Here is a 12085-nt window from a genome sequence, read left to right on the forward strand (position 1 = left end):
AGTGGTTTTGGTGAAACCCATAAAAGCCACAGAAGTTTCATATTAATCGCAGCGACTATGGTGTAAAATCTACCGAGTGCAAAGTGCAACAACAATCATCATGTGACCCCAAATATTAGGTTGATCACTATTATTACAAGCCCTGCACACTTCCTTGACTTTTTCAGAAGATGGATTCTGTTAGATGCAGAAGAAATGCAGAAAAAATAGTCTATATATTATGGGGCACATAACTACCATTGAAGTTAAATCCTTCGACTTCGAATATCAAAGTCGAATGATTTTCCTTTGATCACAAATTGCTGGGAAAGCCTATGGGGACTTTCCACATAGGCTAACATTGGTGCTCAGTAGGTTTTAGGTGGCGAAGTAGGTGGTCAAATTTTTTATAAAGAGACAGTACTTCGACTATCGAATGGTCGAACGATTTTTAGTTGGATTCAAAGTCGAAGGTCGAAATAGCCAATTCAATGGTCGAAGTAGCCAAAAAAATACTTCGAAATTCAAAGTTTTTTTCCTTCTAATCCTTCACTCGAGCTAAGTAAATGTGCCCCTAATTGTCTCTTTTTCATAGAAATGTCAAACCAAAAGGTCACATGTACTTTTCATGCTTTTCCAGAAAGTCAAGTGTAGTTGAACTTGCATACAGTAAGTCTTTATTCAGTTGTTCTTTTATGTACATAAAAGTGTCATATGAAAAAGTTTGGGAGTTTTGTTTATCATTGGCTGAGCTTTAAAAGTAGCAACTTCCTTTTACTATATAACAGGGGTCCCCAACCTTTTTTGCCCGGGAGCAACATTCAGATTTTAGGGAATTGGGGAGCAACGCAAGCATGAAAAATATTCCTGGGGTGCTGAATAAGGGCTGTGATTTGCCATTTGGTAGCCCCTGTATGGACTGTTAGCCTACAGGAGGCTCATTTTGGTAGTAGACCTGTTTTTTATGCAGCCAAAACTTGCCTCCAAGCCTGAAATTAAAAAATAAGTACCTCCTTTTAGGCCATGGAGAGCAACATTCAAGGGGTCGGAGAGCAACATGTTGCTCACGAGCCACTGCTATATAACATGCCTTATGGAAACAGTAGTATTTCAGCAGTGACATTGGATTAACAGAAAATAACTAAATTAGACACGTGCATACATTTGGGCACCCCAACAGAGATATTACATCAATACTTTTTGAGTTGAGCCTCCTTTTGCAAATGTAACAGCCACTAGACACCTCCTATAGGATGAGTGTCTAGATTCTGGATGGTGGTATTTTTGGCCAGTCATCCATACAAAATCTCTCCAGTTCAGTTAAATTTGATGGCTGCGGAGCATGGACAGCCTGCTTCAAATCATCCCATAGATTTTCCTTTATATTCAATTCGGGGGACTGTGAAGGCCATTCCAGAATATTGTACTTCCCCCTCTGCATAAATGTCTTTGTAGATTTCAAGTGTGTTTAGGGTCATTGTATTATTCGAATATCCAACCCCACGTGTAACTTCAACTTTGTGACTGATGCTTGAACATTATCCTGAAGAATTTGTTGATATTGGGTTGAATTCATCCGAACCTTGACTTTAACAAGTGCCCCAGTCCCTGAACTAGCCACACAGCCCCACAGCATGATGGAACCTCCACCAAATTTGACAGTAGGTAGCAGGTGCTTTTCTTGGAATGTGGTGTTCTTCTTCTGCAATGCAAAGTGCTTTTTGTGAGCAAATAACCCAATTTTTGTCTCATCAGTCCAAAGTACTTTATTCCAAAATGACTGTGGCTTGTCTAAATGAGGTTTTGCATACTCTATTGTGGTGTGAGTGCAGAAACATGTTCTTTTGCAAATTGCGCTGAATTGTAGAAGATGTACAGACACACCATCTGCAGCAAGATGTTCTTGCAGGTCTTTGGAGGTGATCTTTGGGTTGTCTGTAACCATTCTCACAATCCTCCGCATATGCCGATCCTGTATTTTTCTTGGGCTGCCAGACCTGGTTTTTACAGCATCTATGTGGCCTTCCATTTCCTGATTACATTCCTTACAATTTAAACCTCTGAGATAGCTTTTTGTAGCCTTCCCCTAAACCATGATACTGAACAATCTTTGTTTTCAGATCCTTTGAGAGTTGCACACACCTGACAATAAAGTTCAAGGCTTAAAGGTGGCCATAGACTCAAAGATCCGCTCGTTTGGCGACATCGCCAAACGAGCGGATCTTTCCCCGATATGCCACTAACGGCATGGCTATATCGGGGGTAATTCGAACGTTCGGCAGTATGAACGATCGAATTACGATACGCCAAGGGGCTCCGACGGGTCGGTCGGTTAAAAATCCAACCTTCCCGATCGATATCGTGGCCAGATATCGATCGGGAAGACCCGCCGGAAGCCCCCATACACGGGCAGATAAACTGTCAAATTGGTCCAAACGACCGATATTGGCAGCTTTATCTGCCCGTGTATGGTCACCTTAACGAGCTAATCCAACCAATTTGGTGTTGCCAGTAATCAGTATTGAGCAGTTAAATGCATTCAAATTAGCAAAATTACAAAAAAAAAATTGCACAGCCAGTTTTCCCATTTAATTTAATTTCATACAACTGAATACTGCTTCACTAAAAATCTTTGTACTCAGATATTCCTAGGAAATGAAAGACATACCACTGTTATCTTTTTTGTTGAAAATTGAGTAAATTATTATGCAGGCTGAGAGGGGTTCCCAAACTTTTTCATATGACTGTAAGTTATACATTAATTGTACACTTGTATGTATATATATATATATCTTTGTGACAGCTACGCTCAAATGACTTATCTCTGTACTCAGGGCAGTAAACATCCAAAATCATATAATATAGAGCAGTTTCAGAAAAAAAAACCCATTTACTTAAACATTTACCATTTTACGGATTAGATAGGGAGGTGTATAGCTAGGTCTCCTTCCTTCTCTCACAAGCAGCAGTTCTATCAGGCTATCACTGCCATGTTCCAAGCCTTTAAGGGCAATAGCATATGGGTCAATTGTGGATGTTTTGCCTGCTGTGAATTTAATGAGCCTTTTTTGTGTGATACTAACATTACTGTTTGCCCCATAGTTACTGCTGAATTAGCAGCCAGGGTATTAGTTACACAGTTAAAAAGTAACACTGTGAAATCAGTGGCTCTCAAAACAGCGGTGTGCTCTCTCCATTGTAGAGTAGTGGCCCTGCATTTTATTTGTCACCGAGGAGGAAATCAGTTTCACCGACAGAAATAAATCTCAGCAGTTTCATTTAAAAACCTTTTCTGTTTGTTTCTGATGCAAAGACATAAATAAGATAAAAGGGCCAGTCAACAAATAAGTATCCTGAATATCTAGAAACAAAGGGCAAAAAAAATCAATTTATTCTAGCAAGTTGTGTGCCATTGGTTTCTGTGATTTAAAGGAGTTGTTCAACATTAAACACATTTTCCAATTCAGTTGGTTTCAGACAACTTTTTATTTTGTATTTGTGTCTGTTTTTCTAATATTGAAGTGTATAGTTTTGTTTTTCATCTTCTAAAGCAGCTCGGGGGGGGCACCGACTCTTTAAATTGATACATTTAGGGCCATATTTATCAAAATCTGAATTTTTCTAACTATTGAAATAAAAAGTCAGACCAAACTAGAATCCACAACTGGACCTTATTTATTATTAAAAAAGCAAGATGTAATCGGGTCATGGACAAACACGAACAAATCAAGTGAAAATCCGAATGGTACGATTTTTCCTGGAGCTTTTTTCCCCAAATTGCTTGTTTTTATTCAGATTTTTGCAGAAAATTCAGAAATAGTCAGATTTTCTGGTTAATACCAGTATAGACCACAGAAACTTCCAAATAGGATAGGGACCTCTCCCATTGACATATATACAGCCTCAGTAGGTCTGAGATACCGGATTATCGTATTTGGACTTTTTCTATCATCATCATTGTATAATTATTCTCGAAAATTTCAAGTTCTTTTCCACTAAAAATTCGGATTTTATAATAGAAAAAAACTAAATTGATACCCTTAATTGATACAAATATTATCTTTGTCCCACAGATGCTGCTGAGAGATGTATCAACTAATGTACCAAATTGTAACACATTTCACAATGCTCCTGGATCACTGAGCTGCCAGACTGAAACACCAGCGACACGAACATTAAACTTTAAACTTATATTTTTGGGAAAAAATAAAAGATGGAAAGCAATTGAAAAAACTGAATGGTGCACAACCCCTTTAAACCACATACATTTTCTTTGCATTTAGTACTATGCTCATTGAAACACAGTTAAGAAAGCAGCATGGTATTATACATCAAATATGAATATGTTAAACTGACCTTTTAAGTGGTTTCCACCAATTGCATATAAACGATCATTCATTACAGCTAGGGCATGTATAGCCCGCTTAGTGTTCATGTCTTGTTTTCGGGCCCAAACATCCATGACTGGGTCATAGCAATATAACCACTGGACATATTCTCCATTGTGAACACCGCCTGCAAAAGAAGACACACACATTTGAAAAGGTTTTTTTTTTCATCATTACAATGAAAAGTAAGAAAAGTGAGATATAACTAAATTAATCCATTATTTAGGGGCCTTATGTATCAAAATCCAATTTTTTTCTGCGTATTTTAATATATAAAAAGTAAGAATCCTAGAAAGAAAACTAGAATCCACGATTTGACCTTATTTATTATTTAAATAAAAAAAACATGTTTTTTTCCCCCCCGCTAGATTTTTTCAGGCTTTGAACTTTTGCCCGAAAAGTCCAAAATAGTCAGATTTTCTGGCTAATTCCAGTGCAGACCACAGAAACTTCCAAATAGAATAGGGACCTCTCCCATTGACATATACAACCGCGGTAGGTCTGAGATGCCGGATTTTTGTAGTTTTTTTTCCACAAAAAATTTGGATTTTATAGTAAAAAAAAAAAAACTCAAATTTTTTTGTGTTTGGCATTTGGCCTTTAATAAATAACCCCCTAGATGGTTAAATGATTTTTTATTGGATGTAGGTAGGGTGATCCAAATTACAGAAAGAGCCAGGAAAACCTCAGGTACATTGTGGATAACAGGTCCTATACTTGTATATTTGAAGTGGAAAAAAAATGCATGACACAAGAATACACATAGAGGCTCATTTTGTTATTATAATATAAGCTAGAGTCATGGGGGTGATTTGTTCTAAATTTTGGTGTGATTCAAATTTTGGTAAATTCGAATTAGAGTTAAAAATTTGAATTTAAGAGATTTATTAAGCACCAAAAACTTGAAAAACCTGAATTTAAAAATCCAGCATCTAAAAGTCGCCGAGTTCATGTAAAAGCCAATGGGAGTTGTCGAAGGTAAAAAAAAAATTCAATTTGATTTTCTCTACTATTTTTTTTAGGCTTGTAAAATCACAAATTGAAGGTATTCCAGTTTTTCCCCATGATTTTATTCAATCAAGTTTTTTAAAATTCAGATTAGACCAAACATTCAAGTTTATTTTTTAAATGTGAGTTTATTCAAAGTAGAAAAAAGACTCTAAAATTACACAAACTTCAATTTTATAAATAGGACTCGCTGTGATAAAGTGTGTTATTGTGTTATACATTTCACAGCTGTGTCTCTACATAATAACACACAATGAGAGGAGTTTAATAAGCACAGAAGGGCCTGTATGCCCATGATACAGGGAAGTATCAATTGTGCCCACGTATGTAGATTTTGTTGCCTTATTACAGAAAAAGTAATTCCAGCATACTATACATTGCTCGTGCGCTAACTCAGATGTGAGAGGACCTGGAACAAGTTCAAGTGTAGTAATTATTATACAATAGATAGATTTAAAAGTAATGGAGCGGCAACATTACAAAGTAGAGTAATACAACTCCTCCACTGATTAGAAGTGCTAATGTTACAGTTCCTGAATCACAAGGATAGCAGAGAGAGCCATCTGTTAGTACAGTGCTGAAGACAATTTTTTTCTAGGTAGGCAACACATCCCATGCTTTATGGGCTTACGGCATAAAGTAGTTCTTAAGGTCTTGATAACTTTTCTGCATGTCTGGTGCAAATATAAAACTACCACAGCCTGAAACTTGACATATCAAATGGAGCTGGATTTTGCTCCTGTAACTGTGCCCGGCATTTACGCTAGATGTCCAATGTAATTGTGAAAAAAGTGGGCAGAAATATATGTACTATACTATTAAAGGAGAACTAAAGCCTAACTAAAGAAGTAGGCTAGAAATGTTGTACATAATTTTTTGGGCTTCTGTATCAGCCCAAGGCAACCGCAGCAGGGAAGAACGTTACTTCTGATAATGCCCCAGTAGCTCCCCATCTTCTTTTCTGCTCATTCACTGCACATGCTCTGTGCTGCTGTCACTTACTGAGCTTAGGAACCCACTCACAATATACAGTACACATAGAATATAAATGTCACAATATAAGGCAGATTAGTAATTAATACAGATAATTTGTATATGGCAGCACAGAAACCAATGCAACTAGCATCAGAATCTAATAATCAGTCCTGTAGCATCAGCTTATATTAGAGGCCAACCTCATTTTCTGCTTGTAAATTTGCGATGACCCCTAGGCTTCTCAACCGCTGCTCAGAGCCCACTGAGCATCTGAGTGTCACAGACACTTTCCAAGATGGTGACCCCCTGTAACAAGTTTGAAGTCCTGGATCATTGCTGCTATTGACAAGCTGAAACTTTAGGCTGGTGCAATAAGTCAATTATATAAAACATGGCATTTTTAGCCCTATTCATTTTTAGGGTTTACTTCTCCATTAAAGGAGAAATCAACCCCCACTGTGACCCCATTGGCCCCCCCTCCGCTGGCCCTCCTCCCTGCCTCCCCCCTGCTAAGTGTTACCCCAGAATTGTGTCCCCTGTAGTATTACTGACTGCAAATGCATAGTGAGCGCAGCGGAGCTCACAGACGACATTTTCCGGCGCTTTGGTAGTCTTCGGGTTTTCCGGCGCTTCGGCAATTTCCGTCATTTCTGGAGCATGTGCAGTTGTGATGAACCGGAAAACTGCTTCAACTGTGTGTGTGCCGATACGCCGCTCACTCTGCATGTACGGTCAGTAACACTACAGGGGACACAATTCTGGGGTAACAATTAGCAGGAGGGAGGCAGGGAGGAGGGCCAGTGGAGACTTATCACAGTGGGGCGGGGGTTGAATTCCCCTTTAAGTCTCACAAATCCCAATATGTTTGTTTGCAAATCCTAATGTAAGGTACATACCAGAAATATAGATTTTTCCATTGTGCACTGCTCCAGCATGTGCTGCTAAGGGCTGTGGTAAAGAGGACACGTATTGCCATTCATTGGTCTCTAAGTTGTAGCACTCCACACTTGACAAGTAGCCTGTTTCATTCCTTCCACCAATGACATAGAGATGCTTTTCTAGACGGCAAGCATAAAAACTTGCTCTCCTGGAAAAGAGAGAATTTCTAGAATAATCAGTGTGCGTGTTCTCCATGTCCGTGCAACAGGGTCAGTTATCAGAAAGATGGACAGCCAATATATTTTTGTTTAGGGTAATGCCATGTGTGGTGGATTCTGATAAACCTGCAACTGGAGCCACTGCATTGGCCTGGGTGCAGGCACACCTGGCACCAGAATGGTTTTCGAAAATCCATGCTGAAGTCAGCTGTTTGCATGCACCCAGGCCAATGCATTGGCTCCGGTTGCAGACTTATTAGAAAGCTGTTAAGATCATAGGGCCTGATAACCTCAGTGGTTATGGTCTGTGGATAAATGCAGTACCAGCTCTAAGTATCAGCTCCAAGTATCAGCCTCTATGCTTGAATTAGCTCTCTTCTGTCTCTGCACCCAGAGCCTCGTCTGCCCCAAAAGCATACTTGTGCATTTCAGGTCCAACATTCGCTAGGTGCCTGCACCCAGGCTGACAAAGTGGCTCTGGGTGCTGATACAGAAGAGCATGGATTCAAGGGTAAGGGCTAGTGAAGGGCGAATTCATTCACCATGGATTTGCAGAGAATTTCCAGATTCCACCGTTGGCAAATGTTTTCATGAAACTGGCGTGAAAATTCGACGTGGGAAAATTTGCTGCGACAAAAAAAAATTGTCGCTTGTCAAAATTGTGGCACGTCAAAATTATTTGGACAAAAGAGTCGCAAATGTAAAAATTGTTGCACGTATAAAATTATTTGGACGCCCGTTGACTTTAATGCATTTGGACTAAAGAGTCGCACGTATAAAATTTGTCGCTCGTGTCAAAATAATTTTGATGGCAATTGACTTCTATGCATTTCGCAAATTTTTCTCTATTTCGTGAACTTTTTAGGCGTTTCACACATTTCTCGATGAGGCAAAACAGGACAGATTCGCCCATCACTATTAACGGCTGATTCTTATCTTGTGTTTATCGGCAGCCCAGTGTGGCCATATCCTCAAGTTTCATTTGTGTCATTACAAGATCCTGATGTAGATCATTTTTTCCTACAGCTTTCAATATAAAATATAATCTGAGCTTGTGTCGCAATGGTGGGATCTGTACTTTACCAAGAGCTGAAGACCCTGAGTTTATCTTTCCATGGTCTACAATATACAACTTTCATCTGCTTTACACTAATGAGTACCTCAAACAGGATTTGTAAGTCCACAAGACAACGTGAAAGATGTTGCTGATCATTTAACAATAATAAATTATCTTGGCATTCGCTATCCTGATGGTCCTTCAAAGGTCATTGATTCCAATTCACTAAAAGAACCCCATCATCAGAATTTCCATCAATTATCTTTTTTTTTTTTTTTTTTTTATCCTGGGCAGAGTACAAGTTCTGTGCAAGTGGTTTTGCCTTGAAAGTTTACAGATTCCGCAGTATATATGACTCTACATTTTTGGAATCTTTGCATTATCTAATCAACCTCAGAAAATGTATTTTTTTTGTTAGTTTTTTTAATTTACTTTTCTACTTAGGCTTTCTCAAAGCTGCAATTTCAAATAGTAAAAAGTTGCTAAGGTCGGTGAAAACACATTTCATATAGTCAGTAAATACTTTTCGGATAGCATCATTACCCTTAACCAAAATATATAGCACATACAGCCATTAAGTGGCCCCAAACTTTTTGAAGTCAGAGGAAAATATGGCACACATTCATTATAGAAAAGGCTTTGAGACTTTATCTTGTGAAATGAAGGAGCTGTAGATCACTTGATAAGCACCCATAAAGCTAAACAGGAATATGTTATGCTCCCTAAATACAGAGCCCAGTCTGGGCTGAGTATTTCTATCTGGCTGACACATAGTTGACTGCCACCTTAGACATACATCAAACTAAAGTCCGGGTCAGTACAGCGTTTAAATGGGCAGCCTTGGGGTCCTCCTTTAAAGAAAGATTATTCTGTCTGACCTTATTATAATTGGCCAACTGGTGACAACTTGCTGTGATCCTGCACTCTACCTTTCATATAGTAGGTGCATTTTGTAAGAGCACAAGAATAAAAATGTACAGATATTAAAAGATGACAGGTTGTACATTACCTTTCCTGCATAGGTGGGAGTTGTACCCAGCTGTTGAACCTTGGATCATAACGACTTACAAAGTTTGTACTATGTTTTCCTGCCAAAGATAAAAAAAATGTTTGCAATGTCAGAACAAATGTTGGACTGTTTTTCTCATGATGGATATCATGGATTGCACCACAACACGGGTATACAAAAACATTCATTAGGATGTGTCTGTTTTAAGTAAAAGCCTAAGTTACATATAACTGCATGTAATGGCACAATTTGGCCATAAACATGAATCAAGGCCAAATTAGGACAACTGAAATACTAGAGCTGAACATTACTTGAGTTCCCAGACTAACTTGTATATCCTGTTTACATAAAACATTATGGTTGAGCAGTTACAATCTGTGTTAGCAAGGGGTCTAGCAAAAAGGAAGCCAGCATAACTTTATAGTCAATATCGAATTAAGGAAGGTTTTTAAAGCAAAAATTAAAATAATAAGCATGGCTCATTGATAGACTTTTACGAGCTCTGGCTTGAGAGTAAACTTTCCTGCTTGCTTCCTTTGTCACATTAATTGCCAAATTAATCGTTGTTAATGTGTGGCAGCACAAAATACTATATTTTATTACAAGCATATACAATATATATGTGCCAACACCAAAGGGCAGATTTATTATGGGTCGAATTGAAAATTCGAATTTTCACATTTTTTTTATGGTCAAGACTCTCAAATTATCCAAACTCTATTTGAATTTTAAAATGGATTTCAAGATTTATCAAACGCTGGCCCTTTAAAAGTTCAAATTCGACTATTCGCTTCTTAAACCTGCCGAGTTCATGTATAAGGCAAATAGGAGAGGTCCAGGGACCTATTTGGACATGTTACTGTTTGGGAGAAAAAACTCGAATCGAGTTAAGTCAAATTTGATTTGAGTTTTCGAGTCGGTAAAACTTGTGTGTTTTAGATATTCGATTTTTTATTAAATAACCCCCCAATCGAATTTTGATTATATTCGAATTTATTAGAAAAAACTCGACCTTTGATAAATGTACCTCTAAGAGCTGTTTTTTTGATCAGTTGAAGTTTAGAATAAAAAAGGAACTTAAACATTTTAATTGAATCAAATCTGTTGCATACACTTCTATGTAAAAAAATGTACTTTCAACCACCTTACGTGTCGAATGCCATAGAATCTACAGTGCTGGATTAAAGGTACTGTCAAGGTTCTTCTCTGATTTGTGCAATGTCACAAGTTGTGGCAAGATCAAAGATTAAACATTCTGAAAAAGGACTTTTATATGTTATATTAAAAACACACACTCAGACATACAATATCATAAATGAATATATGATATTTGAAGCTAGCTGTAGACTACAAATGTATAGAGTCCTCACCATTAGGGTTCCACTGATCTTCTCCTCCTAATAGGAATAGGAAGTTCTCTACTTCCACCACACAATGGTGGGCACTGTTGTATGGCATAACTGTAAAACAGAAAAACTTTATGTGAATTCACTTCAGAAGAAAGACGCGCTATAAACATATATTTACCATGTACTCAAAAGTTAATCAAGATGTACACTGACAAACCTAGAGACAGTTATTGGTAAGTGGGTACTAAGAATGCCATCACACGTGGGTACTTTCTTTGCTTTGGTCATTTTTTACTTGAACTAACAATTAATTTTTTCATTATCCAGAAAGCTCAGAATAACAGAAATGCAGTCTCCCATAGATTTTTATCTAAATAATCCAAATTTTTAAAACTGATTTCCTTTTATTCTGTATTAATAAAACAGTACCTTGTGCTTGATCCAAGCTAAGATATAACTAATCCTTTAAATGTAAATTAACCTTTACTTGATTTTATAGTAGACATAAGGTATGAAGGTCAGAATTACATAAAGATCCATCATCCAGATAATTCCAGGTTCCGAGCATTCTGGATAACAGGTCCCATACCTGTACATTATTCACATTAGTTCCTGCCCTAATGGAGCTAACAATCTCCTTGAACATGGGACCCCAGTACTACAATTCAGTAGCCCTAACATTAAAATTGTAATCAAAGGGGAACTAAATACCCAATGAAAAATGTATGTTAAATTGCTATTCTGCGCATTTTTGCAGTTTACTCTTTAAATGAGAACTAAAACTTAACCAAAGAAGTAGCTAGAAATGCTGGACATTATGTCCTTTAGCAAGGAAGATCTGTAACTCCAAAGATGCCCCAGTAGCTCCCCATCTTCTTTTCTGCTGATTCACTGCACATGCTCTGTGCTGCTGTTACTTACTGAGCTTAGGGACCCACTCTATATAGAGAATATAAAGCTGGCTGGTTAGTAATTAATTTACTTTCTCATTACGACAGCTCAGAAAGCAGCACAATTAGAATCAGAATGTAATAATCAGCTCTGTAGTAGTAGTTTATATGACAGGCAAACCTCATTGTCTGTGTGATGTTATGCAACAAGCCCTAAGCTTAGCCTCTCAACAGCTGCCCAGAGAACACTGAGCATGTGAGTGTCACAGACACTCCTAACAACGTCCAAGATGGTGAGCATTTGAGACAACTTTGAAAGCCTGGATCAATACT

At 37.9% G+C, this 12085-nt stretch overlaps 1 protein-coding gene across 1 annotated transcript in view; it reads right to left on the reverse strand.

The window, feature by feature from the left end:
* Nucleotides 1-12085, reverse strand: part of klhl14.S (kelch like family member 14 S homeolog) — a 67392-nt gene that overhangs the window by 5029 nt on the left and 50278 nt on the right. Inside the window, exons 4-7 of the mRNA XM_018223688.2 lie at nt 10884-10973; nt 9514-9592; nt 7247-7437; nt 4336-4494 (exon numbers count right to left, since the gene is read on the reverse strand). Of these exons, the coding sequence (XP_018079177.1) occupies nt 4336-4494; nt 7247-7437; nt 9514-9592; nt 10884-10973 (519 nt within the window). The remainder of the gene's footprint in view (nt 1-4335; nt 4495-7246; nt 7438-9513; nt 9593-10883; nt 10974-12085) is intronic.

The sequence above is a fragment of the Xenopus laevis genome, chromosome 6S, assembly GCF_017654675.1.
Source record: "Xenopus laevis strain J_2021 chromosome 6S, Xenopus_laevis_v10.1, whole genome shotgun sequence".
In the NCBI taxonomy this organism is placed as follows: Eukaryota; Metazoa; Chordata; class Amphibia; order Anura; family Pipidae; genus Xenopus; species Xenopus laevis.